A 19,255-nucleotide genomic window follows, 5' to 3' on the forward strand; every position below is an offset into this window, starting at 1 on the left:
TCACAGCACCTGTCAATCTCATCCAAGTCCATGCTTTTAATCTGAACAATTGGCTTAGAAACCAGAACCATCCGTCCAACAGCAACGTGGTTCCAAGGTCCTGAGGAGCACTATTCACATCACTATCTCCTGTTCCCTTTATGTCTACGAAATCATATGCATTTCATCACTGGCTTGTCTTACAGGGGAGGGGGTTGGGTGAACATGGGATCAATGAATCATTTTGAAGACCCTCTAAGTTTTATTTTCAATTTCATGCAAAAATCTAACGGTCTTGAGCTTCACTTTGACAGAGCTTGGAATTGCTGTGCAATGCAACAGCAATGATTTGCACTTCTACATGGCCTGTCATGTAAGATAGGGTGGTCCAACTGGCGGCTAGCAGGCCGCATCTGGCGGGGTGGGGAGGGCTTGATTTCATCCAGCCTGCGAACCACTTCCAATTTCATTAGCGAATTAATAAATTCAGATAAAGCAGAAGCTGGAGCCAGTGAGGTCACTGGGGGCTTGGGCTCTGCCCAGCGATGGAATTGGCCAATTAGGATAAAATGTTGCTTATGTGACCCACAGACGTTTCTGAAATCTAGAGTCTGACTCTCAGCAGCCAAAGGATTGGAGAATGCTGATGTAACAGAACGCCTCAAAGCTCTTCACAAGGTGGGAGTCCGAGCTGGGTGAAGAAAGGCGGAGATGGCTGTTGGTGTGGTCAAAGAGATGGGCTTTTAGATGGGCTTTGAAAGCAGAGAGAGAGAGAGAGAGAGAGGGAGGTGTGTGTGTGGAGGGGGAAATTCTGGGGCAGAGTTCAACACAACAGCCACAAAGCTGAACCGGCTGAAAGCTCTAGGCTGATGATGGGAAGGAAGGAAGCCAGGGGGATGTGAAGCTTGTTTGAAATAGTGGAGTGGAGGGAGTAGGCAGAAGATTCACACATGCAATGCACTAAAGAGAAACTGAAAATCTCACTTCTACTGCAGGGAATAAAATCATGAAAAGCAACACTTTTCTATGAAGCCCTCTTGGCCTCTCTTCCCATGGCTGGTGTGGCCAGCACCGGAAGGATACAGTGCAGGAATAGTCTATTTGCTCCTAATGTCCATTATGGGTTGAGGTGCATGGAGATTTTGTCATCAGCTGGTATAGGAAACATCTGTGAAAGCTTTCAGTAACACAGCACTTCCTCACTCATCAGGAAATTCACTTGAAACATTGTATTTCAAACCAAAAGGGGAAATTGCAGTTGACAAACTGGATGTGAGCGAGCCCCGTGTTTACATATATATTTTTGCTGGGTTGGAAGTTTAACGTTAAACCGAGGCTCCGTGTCTGTTTCAAGTGGACATTAAAGACCCTATGGCACTAAATGAAAAGAGAAGGGAGTTTAATCCAGTGTCCTGGCCAGCAATAGTTGTTGGTGGGACTTTGCTGTGGGAAAATTAGCTACCATGTTCATCTACAAATCTTACGCTTTGTACAAACTTCTGAGAAGCACTTTGAGACGTTTTGACGTGATAAGGCGAGATATCAAATGCTCAAATTATTAAGTAAATGTCAGCTGAACCACATGTATTGGAAAGGATCTAGGTGAGCAGCTATTCTGAACTCAAGGAAGCTCCTTGCAATATTCTCCTAAATTTAGGCTATCACTCCCACTGGGGTGAGTGGGCTATGGCAGCCTGACAACAGAGCAAATGAAGGCAGTGAGCACCAGCTGTCAGTTGCAATGTTAAATGTAAAATCAGTTGCAGGGCCATTTGTGCGTGGTTTACTGTTGCGGTTCGAGGCTGGATCTCTGTAAGCAATTTGTAATGAAGCCTTTACATGGTTTAGGGACCAGTAAAAGTTGCTGACTGCTATGTCTTTGATGTGAAGAAAACCAGATGTAATGGGGACAAATGAGCAGAAACATTTTATAGTTTTGCTTTCTAGAAACTCCTTTAACTACAAAGCGTGCCACCAACTGAGCCAGGCTAACACTCTGTACACCAGCCACCTCTGCTCCCTCAAATCTCAGGTGCACATCACCGAACGCACCTGGCGCAAATCCAATTTAACGGTTCATCGTCAGATTTGGCAGGATTGCGCCCTTGCCTCAGCTAAGTCATCCTTTATTATAAAATCATCTTGGAAGCTAAGAACAACCCCACACTCCTCTTTTCTACCATTAACCAACGCCTCCGTCCCCCCTCCCATGCCTCTCCTCTATTCACAAATGTGAGATGATGGATTTCCTTGAGTTCAAAGTCGAAGGGATCCATTTTGTCATCTCTACCCCCTCTACCACCACATCCTCCCCACCTCTCGCTCCCCTTCCAGCACTCCCGCATCCCTTTGACCCTGTCTCTCCCTTTTTGCTCACCTGCATCATTTCCCAAATGAAACCCACCATCTGCTCCCTTGACCCCATCCCTATCCCTCTCCTTACCTCCCAACTCCACCCTTTGCCCCCTTACTAACAAACATTGTTAACCTTTCCTTGACCACTGGCACCGTACCCATCCCCCTAAAGATAGCCTTCATCACCCCTACCCTCAAAACACCTTCTCTTGACCTATCTCTGCTCTCCAACTACTGCCCAATTTCAAACCTTTTTCTTTCTAAAGTCATGGAATGAAGTGGTGCTTCCCAGCTTCGCATTTTCCTCTCCCAGTATTCCCTCCATGAACCCCTCCAATCTGGGTTTTGTGCTGCTTACAGCACGGAAATAGCCCGGGTCAAAGTGACAAATTAGATTCTTTCAACCCGCGACCAGGGCTCTCTGTGTCTCTTCGTCCTTCTCGACCTCTGCCATTTTCAATACCATCAACCACTCTATTCTTCTCCACCACCTCTCCTTTCACCTCCACGTCAATGTTCTGTCCTAGCCTGCTTCCAATCTTACCTTTCCCACCATCTGCACTTTGTGTTCAGTAATGGTTCTCCTCTAGCCCCTGCACTGTCACGTGTGGCGACCCTCAGGGCTTTGTCCTCGGTCAACTTCCACATGTATGTGGATGCCACCCAACTCTATCTCACTGCCCCCACCCTCGACTCCAGGACCATTGATGTCCTGGCAAATTGTCTGTCTGACATCAAGTCTTGAGAGCCAACCTCCTCTAGCTTAACGTTGGCAAAACAGAGGCCCTCCTGATTTGCTCCTGTCAGTACTTCTTCACCTCAGCCACTGACATTATCACTATTCATGGCTGCACTCTTCACCTCACCGAGCAAATGCGGAACCTCGGTGTCCTGTTTGATCCCCAGCTATCCTTCAAAACTGATATTCATGCCGTGACCTTCCCAAACCTCCACAACATTTTGAAGCAAACTTTTCAAACAAATATTGGGCTGAAACTTTTTTCCCCACAAAAACAGCTTCCCTTTAATTTCCAATATGAAATACCACATTGTTTTCTGACCACCTTACCTGGACTTTCTCATAGGGCACATCATCGTATGTCCTGCTATCGTATGGGTAAAGTGCAGAATTGTTGGATGTAGCCCACCTAAGTATCAAAAACGGAAAAACAATTTAATGTCACAAAAATTAAGCTGAGTTCTACTTTCAGAAACAACAGCACTAAATTACTTAACTGTGTGTTATCAACTTCCAAGGGTTTTACTCACTATCGATTCCAATATATAATAATAATATGGTAAATATATTGTTTTAAAGACTGCATTTAGTGGAACATGTTTCATCCAGCACTTTTAAATGAATGAAACGTGCTATTATATTCAGTCTTTAAAACAATGCATTCATTTGTACTAGATGGTAACACTTCAATTGTTATCAGCATCCTCTGATTAAATGGGATATATTGACCAAGCCTTTGGTTCCTGTGCTCGGCAGAGCCCCCTGCTGGAAAGTCTTGTGCTTTACTCTTGGGTCAGGACCAAGCTGGGGCTCTTGCAATGATGATCACCACTGTGGATGAAGAGCTGACCACATGGGTGTTCTCTGAATGCAACTGCATCAGTGGGATTGTGACCCAGCTGAAGGAGACTGCAGAGAGAGAATGGACTTCATGGCATGTCATCACATGCCTCAACGTACTTCACTATAACTACTGTAACTGCAGTGACTGTTTTGTTTGTAGGCAAACAATGGAAGATTCCGGTAAACGTCCATGAGGTGGAAGAGTTGTTTGTCTGAAGGATTGGTGGCCAGAACCATCTGCCTCCTCTCTTCAGATAGTATTATGGGATCTTTAACATCCGCGAGAAACACATAGATAGTACCTCAGTTTAACATCTAATCTGAAGGACAGCACTTCTGACTTTGCAGCGCTCCCCCAGTGTCAGCCTAGACTATGAAGATCCAATGTGGAACTTGAACCTACAACCTTCTGACTCAGAGGAGGGAATGCTACAAACTGAGCTATCAGGAGGAAGACACTGATTAAAAAGATCAAATTCTTCAGTTAATTTGCTATTAAAGCTTAATTTCCACTTAAAGTTGTGTGGCGGATAATAATGAACCACTGTCAACAGTAAAGGCAGCCTCATAGGAATTGCGAGACAAAAAAAGACCAAGGTCCATCTAGACAATAATGGAGATGTTTCCAGCAATTAATTCTATATGGGTTAGTCTACCATCACAGTGGAAAGCTTTGGGAACCTTAGATCCAAAGTTGCCTGGTTCTTCCAAGCCACAAAACACTTGCCATGTCTCAAATTACTCATATACTGTATCTCAAAATATTGTTTTCTAAAAGAAATCTATCTAATTTGCCTCAGGGTGTTACGTTTGCTTTGGATAGTGCTGGCCGTTCTCACCAGAAGGAATGACGGACTGCGTCCACTATGTTTGCTATCGTTTCCACATCCACATAATCATAGTGTAGAGCCTCGGGGTTCGGGGAAGAACTCGTCTCAGCCAACAGCAGCCCCAGCCACCGGCCCATCTCCTCCGAACAGCTCGCCTGCAAAACCCACAGGAAGCTGAGTTGGGAATGGTCTGTCATTGTACAGTAAAGGCATAAAATAATAATAATCCTTGCATTTGATATAGTGCCTTATCATGTCATTGAGAGTCTCAAAGCGCTTTACAGAATGTACTGTAAATTGACTATATTTTGTGGGAGAAATGCAGCAGCCAATTGCATACAGCAGTGTCCAACAAACAGTCATGTTTCCAAATTAGAATTTTTTTGAAGCAATTATTTATTACCCCGGAAAGCGATCAGCCAATTGACTAACAACCGGGTTCCTACTTACTGCTAGGTAAAAAGAGGCGTAAGGAGTAAGGAAATTTTCCTAAGGTTTCGTCCCGCCCGGGCTTTGAATCCAGGTCCTCTCGCTTATGAGGCAAGTACTCTAACCAATACGCAACAGGCAAATTAGGCAAGTGAATTGGAAATATTTCTGAACAAAACCATTTGTGGAGTCCTGTAGCTTAATGGTTAGAACTTAACTCGCCTCACAAGTGAGAGGACCTGGGTTTGATTCCCGGGCAGGGCGAAACATTGTGTATGTTTACTTACTCCACACACTTCTGTTTACCTAGCAGTAAGTAGAAACCCGGTTGTTAGTCGATTGGCGGATCGCTTTTCTGGGGGTAATAATCATTTCAAAAAAATAATACTATAAAGAATTTGGTCACTCAATCCACAACTGTTTGTGGGACACTGCCGTGGGCAATTGGCTGCCATGTTTCGCCCACAAGACATGAAGTTAATTCACTTTACAATATATTCTCGAAGACGTGATAAGGAACTATATCAAATGCAAGGATTATTATATTATTATTATTATTTTTACTATATGTTGCTTTAACTCATTTCTGGAACTCAATAACTGAAATTCAGATAACATCCTTCAGTTCCTAATCAATTAATCAATGGAACTTCCTCCTTCTACCACTCCATTTCACTCCCCAACCCCCATCTTTCTGTATTTAAATCCTACCTTTTTGAATGTGCCTATGGTCATCTCCCTCTTCATTCCCTCTCCTCTCCCTTGCTTGGTGTCTAACCCCATTCCTGTGAAACTGTCTAAGACATTACCCTACGTGACATGCACTCTATAAATTCAAGTTGTTGTTACAAAGGCCATTAGCAACATGGGGGTCTGATGTTCACTGATCACTAAAATAGTATGCCTTTTTCAAGTCTTTACAGTGGGATTTCTTTTGTAAAGATCTGACAAGAGATCACTATTTTTTGTGATATGTATTCGAGAGACCCTTCAAGTGTCTGCAGATGATTGCAGTGAGCATTTGGACAGTTTGGTCTTTATTTCTGTTCAAAGATTTGGCTCCCAAGATTTAAAAAATATTTCACGTCACGGGAAATATCGACGAGCTCGAAGCACCGACAAAGTCCTATTGTTTTCCAGCCAATTTCACCTCCAGCACGGACACTTCCTGCCCGTTTCGAAGCACCCGAAAAGCAAAGGGATGTTTTGATCCGAATCCTGGTACCAGTTGACAGGCCTGAAGCCTGATGGAGTTCATGTGGGTCCTCAGATCCGTCCTGTCCTTGTGGAAATACAATGTGTTGCCTTTCAGTCGACACCAGCGTTCCTTCCAGCAGTTGTTAATCAATACACATAGGTAACCTGGACAGGGGTGAGAGACAGAGCCCGTGATATAGTGATTACATAGCAGGCATGACAGGATTACATGCAATGTGAGTGGTAATCATCTCATGGTTTCAAGTGATGTTACGAACCTATCAATGTACAGAACCTATCAAAGATATGGTACAGAGTCTGCCCTTTTTGGGAATCAGCTCTCATGTCTGATGCCTTTTGCGATGGGAGCCTGACTTGTCTTTGAATGGTAGGTGTGGGTAGCAATGGAAATCATAGAATCATGGAATCCTACAGTACAGAAGGAGGCTATTTGGCCCATCGTGCCCATGTCAGGTCTTTGAAAGAGTTATTCAATTATTTCCACTCCCCTGCACTTTCCCCAAAGCCTTGCAATTTTTTATTTTTAAGTAAATATCCAATCTCCTTTTGAAAGTTATTATTGAATCTGCTTCCACCACCCTTTCAGGCAGTGCATTCCAAATATCGCAAGTTTGCCTACAAATACTGTGTTTTACAGGAACTCCTCTGAGGTGCTTTGATACACCTCAGTGTCAATGACATGATAACCGCTATATCAAATGCAAGGATTATTTCGTTTTATTTGTTTAAGTGGTCAAAAGTATAATTTTTCTCCCTCTCCTCCTCTATTCCAGGATTTGAATCTGTGACCTGCTGTTCTCTATGGCTATTGAGAATTAGTGTATTTGGGGTATTGAGAATTTTATGACTTATTTTATTCATTGTCGTCTAACTTTATGCTCTAAAAGAAGGATTCTGTGGATGGCACATGGCATCTTGACTGAAGACATGGTCGAAAAGGTAAGTTTTATAATAATCGTTGCATTTGATATTGCACCTTATCACGTCGTTGAGACATCTCAAAGCATTTGCAAAATTTACTGTATAGCGCAGTATTTGCAGTTGAACGTAAAATCCAATTTGCACATAGCAATGTCCTACCAACAGCCAAGACCATCTTTATCTAGGGGATGGTTGTCCAGGATACCAGGAGAAAGAAACTCCCTCCACTTTCCAATTAGTACTTCAGGATCTTTGAGTTCTTATAAATTCCAGAGTGGAGGTGCCGTGGCTGAAAGCTCGGCCCCCACTAGTTGCCTGGAAGACCTGCAGCAGGTCTGAGTTTGCGAATACCCTACTGTTATATCAATCAGTCATTTCTCAAGTTGTCTATTGTTACAAAGGCACAGATTGCAGATATTCAGGGAAATGCGGTGCTGTCAGAATATAATAATATTAATCCTTGCATTTGATATAGCGCCTTATCACATCATTGAAAAATCACAAAGTGCTTCACAGAATATACTGTAAAGTGTCTTGTGGGCAAATTGCACACAGTAGTGTCCCACAAACAAATGGATTGAGTGACCAAATTATTATTAAAACATTTTTTTTGAGGGATTATTACCCCTAGAAAATGATCCGCCAATCGATTAACAACTGGTTTCCTACTTACTGCTAGGTAAACAGAAGCTTATGGGGTAAGGAAACTTGCCTAATGTTCTTCCTTGCCCGGTCATCAAACCCGTCCTCTCGCTTGCAAGGCGAGTACTCCAACCAATATGCTACAGGACTCCACTAGAAATACTGTGTGTAAAGTCCTTATTTAATGCTTATATGAGCATTGATACTGACCACAGCATGGAATATCCTCTTCAGTTGATGAAGTTTGTTCTTCAGTAGTTTGCTTTTTTTTGGCCAGACTTATGATCCGGGTGATCTTTCTCCCTGCTGCCTTACTGACAGTGCCTTTCAGTTCAGTGAGTCCGCTCCTCTTCCCTTTTGCTGTTCAGTGACAAAACAAGACGATGGTTTTAGCCCCAATGATGGTGTGTAACCTAGGAGTGGAATGTTGCACTCCCACTCGCTGAATGCTGGAATGCAGTGGAGCACCGACAAGACGCGAAGGAATTAATAATAATAATCCTTGCATTTGATATAGTGCCTTATCACGTCGCTGATTAACAAATCAGTTAATGTTGTGTGCAATTAAGTGACGTGAATGTAATAGTCATATAAGACAGGATTATTATTTATTATTATCGTAACAACACAAAATTACATTTGTATCGCGCCTTTCACATCGGGATGATGTCCCAAAGTGCTGGACAGTCAGAGTTTCGGACCCGAGCTGGGAGTCGGTACAAAACCACACATAATGAAAATTGAATCCAGGGATTATGCAGTTTTAAATATCTCACACTTCATTCTGTGCAACACCCTATTTGCAATGCTGCTGTGTGCTGTCAGTAGTTATCCTGTATATTTTTCTTTCTCAGTGTTTGTTTGTAAAAGGGCTAATGGAACTGCAAACAATGGAGGTTAAAACGAGTGTTTATACAGCCCTGCACTGACTCACCATGCTCCCTGCCTTCTCTGCCATTAGCTGTAGATCCATTGTCCCCAATTACACCACTCTCAGCCCACGAAGCCTGTTTTTCATTCGATAATCTCTGTATAAAAGCAAGGAAACCAAGATTAAATTGCTGCGTTTACAAAGCCAGGAAGCCTTGCTCCTGTTTTCCCAGTCATCCATCTAATTGAACATCGAATGGATGGATAACAAACGAACAGTAATTCACAATGTGTACCAGAGACGATCATCTTGGAGGGGTGGGTGAATCATTCATGAAAGAAAAGCTGTTTGGGGAGTCTGACTGGTTCAGCGGCTTTACTCTGGGATTTGGGTTTGAATCCCCCAAACCTTTTTGTTCTGCTGAATGTTAAGAATTTGGGTGAAATCAATTGGGAAATCATTAACCAAACATCTGGCTCAGGCCTGCATCACAAAAGCTAGCCACAATTCTGGCACAGAGCAAATTTATTCAGAGAGCTAGCGCATTTCATGTAGGGAATAGCCATGCCCATTGGAGCAGTGCAGAGGTTCCTCTAGGATTTGCTTTCAATAAAAGATGGTTCTGCCGCATTGTCCCACAAACAATCTCAGATTGATTGACCACATATTTTTTGAGGGATTATTCTCCCTGGAAAACGATACGCCAATCAACTAATAACCGGGTTTCTACTTGCCGCTAGGTGAACAGAGCCATGTGGAGTAAGGAAACTTGCCGAAGGTTTCACCCCACCCAGGAATCAAACCCTGGTCCTCTTGCTTTCAAGGTGAGGGCCCTAACCACTACTCTACAGGAATCCAGTTTTCCAAACTGGTTGGCCACTGATATTGCTTATGTTATCAATAATCTGCGTCCTTCAGGAACATTTCCTGGCACAGTCTGAGGAACACTATCAAATGCATGCCTTCTTTCTAACTACTTTGGCTTTTAAAATGAAATTGGATTCAATTAAACTGGAAGTCTGATTCTTCTCGTATGAACCAGGAATTCCAAGAACAAAACATATCACACATTTACCTTTTCCAATTCCAATTTCCGGAGGAAAGGCGGCGAAGTAGATCCCTCTATCCCACTGGACTGGCCGCACACGTCTTTAATAACCTAAATCAAACAGAGAAGCGAGGGTTGTTAATACCGCCTCACCAGCCTCGCCTCAACCAGCTTCCCACAAGCTGAGTTACTGAGACTTTGCCAGAATGTTTTCAAACTTAATATTGTGCCGAGTTTTGGAAAACATCTTAAATTCATCCTTAATTTGGAAATCTCTTAAGATGTCCTTTTTTTTTCCGGTCAGCTTGGCGTCTGACACATGCAGAATCCGATCACCATGCTTAAGAGTATCCATACCAAGCTGAGATTTCCATGTACAATTTCCACCTACAATTGAAAATCCCAGAGATAGTTTGTTGGAATGCGATGCACACTTTCTCTCTGGAGGGGTGCATCCTGCTTACCTAATTCTGGAAAGTATTATAATAAAATAAAGTGCTTGCATTTGATATAGCGCCTTATCAATCGAGACATCTCAAAGCACTTCACAGAACATACTATAAAATGAATTGACTGTGTATTTTGTGGGCCAAACGCAGCAACTAATTGCGCAGCAGTGTCCCACAAACAGTTGTGGACTGAGATACCACATAATCTTTTATTTATTTTGAAGGAAATATTACCCCTGGGAAAGTGATCCACCAAACGACTAACAACCGGGTTCCTATTTATTGCTAGGTAAATGTTCTTCCTTGCCCGGCATCAGACCCGTGTCCTCTCACTTGTGAGGTGAGTGCTCTAACCACTAAGCTACAGGACTCCATTAAGCTATTAGACTCAGGTTGGCAACAGCCAAGGCTTGGACACCCCACAGTGTGCGATGGGGTACTGCTGGAGTCTAACCAGCTAAAGCCACATAGCTTGCCATTGATATTACTGTCCGGCAAGCTTTCCATTGCCAGGCATGTCACCATGGTGCCAGTTCAGCTCCGAGGAGCCCCCCCCACTAGCTCACCAACCCCTCCCAGGTGGATAGTCACATTGTCGTTCGACATTCAACAAGTATTTGAGCCTCACTAGGTGGATGGTAGGTACTAGGAACTCCCTGTGAGCTTCCCTCTGGCCAACGCACCTGAGCATGAAATGGGTGATAACATTGCCACTGTCTTTCTGTGCACACCCTGCAGCTTTTGGGGAAGGTACACTGATCCCACAAGCCAGGTGCAGATCCATAAAGAGTATCTTAGCCTAGACGAGGTTAGCACAGAACACGCTGCCAGCAGATCCTGGTCAATGATCAGAGCCACACCACAAGCACCATTTATCTTTGGGTCCAGAGGCCCTTCAACTACCTGGTACCCATGGAAATGCAAACGACAATCACCCACCATCCCACATGTTTCCTGGAGAGCGAGGACATGAACTCACTCTTGGGAAAGGGGGATCTCAGACATTTTGCCTCCAACAGAATTCACATTCCATGTGGCAAAGGGGAGACCAAGCATCTGTGAGATGTTCTTACAATTCTGATGTGGTGAGACAGTGGAGGTGGGTTGAGGATGTTGGTCAGTACAGTGTCTGGCTGGGCGCACATACCACGCAGGCTCACTTCCTGCAGCCTGTTATCACCAATTTCATTCATTGAGGACATGGATTCCAACCCCTCCTGAACCTAAAAATCTCAAACCAAACCTTTGGAGGTCCTGGTGCCAGACAACGTTCTTTGTGCTCAGGTCCAGATCCTGATGCTCTCGAGGACGTCCACAATCAGATCTCACTTTTGACCAAGTTGCAGAGATGAGCCCACTTCGGAGTAGCTTTATACCACCTGTGGTGGATTCACTGACAGGCCAACTCCAGCCTCGTCAACTAGCCCTCTGGCCCAGCAAGGGGCTGTACATCTGTTAGGAGGGACTGCCTCCCAGCAGTGTTCTCCCTAGGGCTGCTCGCTAGCGGCCAAACCATTTTAGTGAGCAGCAGCTTTACCTGCATCTCAGTAACTCCTGGCTCCCGTAATGTAGGCAGTGAATCACTATGCACTGAATTTCCGCAGTATAAGTATATCTGCACCCTTGACCCTCCACATCCCCTTATAAGTGCTCAGAACCCCAGTCATACTCTATCACATCCAACAAGCTTGCTGCTATTTCTCTCCCACCCCCCCACCCAGAGGTCGGTGGGTGAGGGGGACTACCGACTTATGGTGAATCAGCAGCACTTTGCCCCCTTTTGGCCGCAGTTGGAAATTGCATCACTAGAAGATAAGCCAATTTAACCCCATATCTGCAGGAGCTGCATCTGTAAGTATGGGGTCCATCCTGCACTGAGGAGTAGAAACCTCACGCCCCACCCCCACCGAGACCTTGCCCCTGCCAGCCTCGCTCCATGAGACCTAAACCAGTACTGTAATTACATACTCTTGGAACTAGAATTAACTGTTTCTGTGCCAGTGACCAACCAAATGAAAAGCAGTGCTTCCAACCGGCAGAGGGACAATGAAGAAATCCCTGAATCAGCATAAAACACCACCAAATTGCAAGAAATGCAAGACTTACACACAAATTAAATGTGCTCGTAGCTGAATTGAACTGCTCTTCCAAGATCATAATAATATTTGCATTTCATCCAGTGCCTTTCACATCAGGAGGATGTCTGAAAGAGCTTCACAGGATTTACTGTAATGTGTAGGGACTGTATTTTTGTAGGCGAATGTGGCAATCAATTTGTGCAATGTACCGCAAGCAGCCATTAAATGTGAGTGTAAGTGGGTGTAAGCGTGTGTTCTGATGTGAGGTCATTATACCTCATTCTCACAAATTTCACACAGAAATCTCCATGTGGAACAATGAAAGGAAACAGTAGATGGATTTCACAATCAGTCATGTTGTGTGGGATAGGGATACCTTGGGGAGATAGAGGGATAAGTTTCTCCTATAGAAAATAACCTAATCCTCTGCTCACGGCATCTCTGAGAGAATCAATCAGGAAAGCTGAGGAGTGGAAAATTCAACAGATCAGATATCAGACAAAGACAATCAGAATTATAGTTCACACCATTAAAAACAAGTGTAATATGATCAAGATTGACTGATGAAATGGTGCCTGGAAATCCCGAACCCCCGAACTCTGATTGTCTGAAATGATATCTGCTAAATACAACCTTTCATAATGGTTCAACCTCAAGAACTTCCACGAGGACTATAGCAGATTCACTTACAATACGCTGCTGTAAAACATGTAGAATACATTTTATATTTATATCGCGCCTTTCACCTCAGAAGGATGTCTCAAAGCGATGTTTTGAGCTCATTAAGATGTCCTCTCAGTGTGAAATGCCCTTGATGAATTGGAATGTACATTTTTACAGGCTAGTGATAAAAATTGGTGGTAATTTGTGAGATAAGAATTCTTATTTATTTTACTACATTTGCTACTCTAACTGGCAACAGTGTCCTGGGGCGTTTAAATAAGACTGATGTGGTGTGGGTGGAGTATCATTATTCTTCATTTTAGTCCAAAAAGCGTTGTGCGTTAATATATTTGTAGCACCATCAAACCCCATACTACAGATTCGGAAAACAATTGTGATGTATTATTGTTAATAATATTAACAATAGTGAGTATTAATCACAAATGATGTTATTAATAACCATTGATATTTATAACAATTGCAATTTATCATTATTAATAATATTCTTTACATTTGATGTAGCACCTTTCACATTGGGAGGACGTCTCAAGTTAGTCTTAACTTTGAAGCCATTTTTCCTGTAGATCTTAAAAAGAAAGCTTACAGCAAAGGCTTGAAAGAAGTCTGCATTTAAGAAGTTGCCAAATTCTGGATGTTTTGAAATGTTACATAAATGGAGTCAATCTAGACCCAGATGTATCAGTGAAGTTGAAGTTCTGCCAAGTTGCTCTGTTTTTTCTTAGCTCAAGTTCACACGCGGTCTGGAAAAATAATAAAAATAATCCTTGCATTTGTTATAGCGCCATATCACATTGTCGAGACGTCTCAAAGCAGTTCATATAATATACTGTAAAGTGAATTGACTGTATATATTGTGGGCAAAATAATTAAAGATCTACAAGATTATTGTGAACATCCTGAGGGTTGTTTGAGATTATTGTGAACATCACCGCAGGCCACCTCATTCATGCCTTCACTACATCAAGGCTCGACTATGCAAACTCACTGTTTGTCGGCCTCCCCAACTCCTCCCTCCACAGGCTGCAGATAACCCAGAATTCTGCAGCCCGTGTCCTCTCCCGCACTAGGCTCCGCGACCCTATCACCCCCATCCATATCTAACTCCACTGGCTTCCCATCAAACCGAGGATACAGTTCAAGATCCTGGTCCTCACCTTCAAAGCCCTCCATGGTCTTGCTCCCCCCAACCTCTCCGACTTCCCAACCTCCTACCACTCTGTTCGCTCCCTCTGCACATCCCCTGTCTCGCTCGCCCCACTATTGGTGGGCAGGTCTTCCGCGACTCTGCACCCACCCTCTGGAACTCCATCCCACAGTGCCTCCGTCTCGCCACCTCCCTCGCCACCTTGAAGACCCAACTCAAGACCCTCCTCTTCGACTGTGCTTTCGACCTCTCTGCTTCCCCCCTACCCTCCATCCTCCCCCACCCCGACCCCCAGCTCAGGTCCGTAACTCTGTCTGTCCAGCGCTTTGGGACGTCCTCCCGATGTGAAAGGCGCTATACAAATGTAATTTTGTGGTTGTTGTTGTTAATTCTCTTCAGTACCTTTAACCATTCCTCTGCTTGTTCTTTGCTCTGTGCTGCTAACACCAGCGCCTCCGTGCCCGGCTGGGAGAATCTCAGCTCATGTTTCTTCCTCCGTCCGTCTTTGGAGATATAAATCACATTGGAGGTGTTCAATAGTAACTCCAGGTGGGGCTGGTGGTCTTTGGAGCTCTTGTAACACTAGAAAAAAAGAGATCCACAGATCCAAACTTGGGTTGCATTTCTCTGAATGGAATCTAGGCTCAGGTTAGCAAGAGCTAAGGCTTGGGGAACCCGAGTGTGTGTTGGGATAACTGCTGGAGTTCAGAGCCCTGAGGGAAATCAGTGACCAAGAAAAGGTTTGCTTTAGATTCTTAATGGAAATTAAAATGCACTGCGTAAAATTAACCTCAGTTTCCCATTCACATGCTGCAAGAACTTTGGATTCAATCTACTTACGGGGCTAACGATTTGTGTAACAGTAACTGCAATACAGTGAAGTCCTGTAGCTCACTGGTTAAGAGCACTCGCCTCGCAAGCGAGAGACCTGGGTTCGATTCCCGGCAGGATGAAACATTGGGCAAGTTTCCTTACTCCACATGCCTCTGTTTACCTAGTAGGAACCCAGTTGTTAGTCGATTGGCGGATCGCTTTTCCGGGGGTAATAATTCCTTCAAAAAAACAATACCAATCACTCAAGAACTGTTTGTGGGACACTGCTATGTACAATTGTTGTGCGTATCGCCCAAAAAAATATACAGTCAATCTACTTTAGAGTACATTCTGTGAAGCGCTTTGAGACGTCTCAAAGTCGTGATAAGGCGCTATATCAAATGAAAGTATTATTATCATAGCAACCGTTGGGAGATTAAAGTGCTCTTTGCTAGTACCATTCTGCAAATTTTTAAGTAGTGCACAGATACACTGGATAGTCACTTTATAAACGTACGCTCACAAGAAAGAGATTTGTTTTCCCTCTGTGCAATTTTCTTCCACTAAAGTGCTTTGATGAAGATAAATTGGGTGTTTTTGTGACCCAAACATTTGCTTCTGAACATAGAGTTAAGCTTGTGAGGTGCAACTATCCAGGAAACGTAAACAGACACCCGTGTCATATGTTTTCAAGATACAGCAAAGCTGCAGACTAAATACAACACTGTTCAGTAAGTGGCATAAAACAGCTTCTACCATCAGGATGGAGTATACACTGCTGCTTTAGATTTTAACACTGAATTAGGCTAAATATTAACTGGCATTTCTCCTAGCTTCAATCCTGGACAAGCAAAATTCACAATTTGATACAAATTATCCATGAAAGACTACATTCCTCAAACTGTCAGAAGTGCTTTTGTTTCGTAAAGAGCCAGTCATTTTTCTCTCTTTTATTGAAATATTTGATTCCTTTTGCTTCTGCTGAGATTCTGGGAGCTGGCCCCTGACCGATTGACCAGTATATGCAGTGAATGTTGACCACAAAGAAATTATATACAGGCCGGGCCTGAATCTATCCTAATGTCCACACACATATACACAATCACACAACACATAATAATAATAAATCATTAATTTGATATAGCACCTTATCACATCTTTGAGATGTCTCAAAGTGCTTCACAGAATATATTGTAAAGTGGATTGACTGTAAATTTTGTGTGCAAAATATGGCAGCCAATTGCGAACAGCAGTGTCCCACAAACAGTCATGGATTGAGTGACCCAAATTCTTTTTTTTGGAGGGAATATTACCCCCGGTAAGCGATCCGCCAATTGGCGAACAGTCGGGTTCTTAATTACTGCTAGTTGTGGAATAAGGAAACATGACTAAGGTTTTGACCTGCCTGGCAATCGAACCTGGGTCCTCTCACTTTTGAGGTGAGTGCTCTAACCAGGACACTGAAGGACTCCCCAATCACAAACACACTCTCCAGCAAGACAGAACCTTGGATGATTTTCCTGTCCATAAACCAGATGCTGAGGGCACCCTTCACCTCCCCCCCACCCCTTCACGCCCCCGCCAGGTTGGTACCGGCTAACTCAAACAGAGACCACTTCTTCTTCCATACGGATCAGCAACTCAGTGATGGGACTATCACAATCTGTTATGGATACTGATGTGTGTCCGCATGTATCAAACACCTGGCTAACTGAAACAGAATTACTGAGGAAGCCATGAGCCACGCACAAAATGGCACTTGCATTGAAATATAAATAAAGCCATTTGGGCCAGAGCTTTAAGTGAAATCCGCACAACATTCCCTAAGCGGTTCAGTGGTAGAAACACACACATGTTTTCAGAGACCAACAAGCCCATGTTTGACAGTCAGTTGTTTACCAGTAGTCGGTCTTCCTTGATGACACAGAGTTGCTTGGCCCACTGCCCGAAGCGTTTCTTCCTGAGCAGGAAGGCACAGATCCTGCAATCCTTCACCAAGTCCATCGAGGCTTCCTCCGACGGCCACTGATGGGTCAGCCGTTGACCCTTCCCGTCTTCCTCTTCATCGTCGTAAGACTCATATGAGCTGCTCATTACATCTGAGTCATTGTCTGTGTGGAAACAGTCAGGGATATTTGCACGATCAAGCAATGCAGCTTGATAAGAGACAAAATGTCTGCACAGCAGCTATTTTACAACCTGCTCTTGTGTTAATAACCTATTCATTCCTCCTTTTCAGACAAGAAGTTGAACTGTCAGTCTATTGGATAAGAACATCTCAATTATACATTAACATCAAAACTAGATCAAGTCATAAGGGACTTGATCAAGGGTGAACAGCAGGTGGGAACCTCACCACAGGAGAAGGGAAAAGGAATGAACGACCTCAGGAGATGAAGAAGAGAAACAAACGAAAAACGATAAAATCTAACAACACCAATTTGCATTTTTGTAGCACCCTTCATGTGGGGTAGCATCTCATAGTATTGAACAATGGTGGTGCTTGATGCTGAGCCAGGGGGGAAAGGGGAGGTGACTAGAGACACGGTCGAAGAGAAAAGTCTTCAGGTGCGATCTGAAAGATGGCAACGAGGGGGCAAGATATAGAGGGATTGAGGCAGTGACTTCTGGAGGTTTTAATGCTCAATTAGATTAAATATTCTAAGCATTCCAAGTTTGCTTCTGAAACAATCTACAAGTCAGGATGAGTCCATTTCTCATCTGCGCAATGACTTCTTACGCTCCTAATCATTTAATTGCAAGCTAGCTTTACAAAACTAGAGAACGTAATAAGGAAAAGTAATGGAACTAGAGTACATGAATGCTTATGTTCTCCATTGATCCTTGTGACCGGGTAGTTATTGTCCGCATCTTCATAGTAGCCGTCCTCAATAGAGTTTGGTGGGCTGGAGCTGTCTGAAAGAAAGAGGAATAATTGATTGTTTGTATGTCCATAAAAGGATCTTCACTTTCTGAAGCAAAGGTAGTTGCGTCAATGCCCACTTTTGATACTGTTTTACAAAAATAATCCTTTGGAATATAACCCCTGAACCAGATTCCAATGGTCACCAGTAAATCATATAAATCACACGATGGGCCATGAAATTGACCAAGACTGCTTAAACTCTAACATTTTTGAAGAATTCAGCAGTGTGTAATTCTGATGCCAGAATGTTGCTGAAGGGAAGAGTAGACTGTTCAGGCTGTTGTGATGGGCATGCCTTCACTTTTCATAGATAAAAATTGAAGTATATATACATAGTCTTGCCCCTCTCTGTCTTTAAATCCCATCTCAAAAACTAACCTCTTCGACTGTGGTCCGTGACCCCGGTCACTGTAAAGTGCTCCGAGATGTTATCCTATATGTTGGTCGCTATATAAATTCAAGTTGCTGTAATTGCTATCCTTGAAAGTAATATGAGAGAGAGAGTGTGTGTGCATTTATTTGAAGTACTCTTTTGCAGAAAAATTTTGAAGCTAACTGCAGGAACAAAAGGCAGACACTGCCTCTTAAATTCAGAATGCATTTAATCACATTACAACCTTCTGGTCAGGGTCACAGGTTCATTGACAAAAGGTTCATTTTTGTTGGGTGTATTTCAGATCCCACTGTGTTGATCACAAAAACTACCATTTGTTTACTGTAAACTCATTTTGACGACCTCAGTTTAGTAGCAAATGACTTCTTACTTGCAAATTTTTTCTGATTCAACACAAATGTTGGGTTATGTGGGGAATTAGGTTTGACTGATTTAGGATATTGCTTACATTAGAATACTTTGTTCATGTCATAAATATTTAAAGACCGAAAGGGACATGTCTGGCCTGAAGAGGAACCTGGCTCCTGTACATTAGATGAATCTTACTGATCTGGGGATTACTCAAGTGTCTAGGACTCAGTGCTTACTTCGGCTGGCTATCGGAGTGCTGGCAAAGATGAGTGGAGATCACCAAGCAGGGAAGGGAGGGTGGGGTGGGGCGGAGAGAGTTTGAGGGTATTGAGCAAAAACACAGTCAGTGAGGTCTCAAGGCAAAGGTGTTTCGGGAATTCCAAAGAAGTGTTTGGATGATTCACATTGGGAAATGCCGTTTACAAAAACAACAGCTTGCATTTATATAGCGTAATTTTGTAATTCCAGTCTGCTCCCCATTTTTATTCAAAAGATGAGAATTGGTAAAAACTAAAGGTTGCCCATTATAAGCGCGGATGTA

The 19,255-nt window shown here is 43.3% G+C and overlaps 1 protein-coding gene across 2 annotated transcripts in view; it reads right to left on the reverse strand.

The window, feature by feature from the left end:
• Positions 1–19,255, reverse strand: part of afap1l1a (actin filament associated protein 1-like 1a) — a 108,558-nt gene that overhangs the window by 18,241 nt on the left and 71,062 nt on the right. For both annotated transcript variants that reach the window (XM_007908013.2, XM_007908012.2), the window contains exons 6-14: positions 17,861–17,959; positions 16,943–17,154; positions 14,633–14,812; positions 9,903–9,986; positions 8,891–8,984; positions 8,167–8,316; positions 6,326–6,537; positions 4,756–4,901; positions 3,404–3,482 (exon numbers count right to left, since the gene is read on the reverse strand). In XM_007908013.2, coding sequence (XP_007906204.1) covers positions 3,404–3,482; positions 4,756–4,901; positions 6,326–6,537; positions 8,167–8,316; positions 8,891–8,984; positions 9,903–9,986; positions 14,633–14,812; positions 16,943–17,154; positions 17,861–17,959 — 1,256 coding nt within the window. The remainder of the gene's footprint in view (positions 1–3,403; positions 3,483–4,755; positions 4,902–6,325; positions 6,538–8,166; positions 8,317–8,890; positions 8,985–9,902; positions 9,987–14,632; positions 14,813–16,942; positions 17,155–17,860; positions 17,960–19,255) is intronic.

Source organism: Callorhinchus milii, unplaced genomic scaffold (assembly GCF_018977255.1).
Source record: "Callorhinchus milii isolate IMCB2004 unplaced genomic scaffold, IMCB_Cmil_1.0 Scaffold13, whole genome shotgun sequence".
NCBI classification, from domain to species: domain Eukaryota; kingdom Metazoa; phylum Chordata; class Chondrichthyes; order Chimaeriformes; family Callorhinchidae; genus Callorhinchus; species Callorhinchus milii.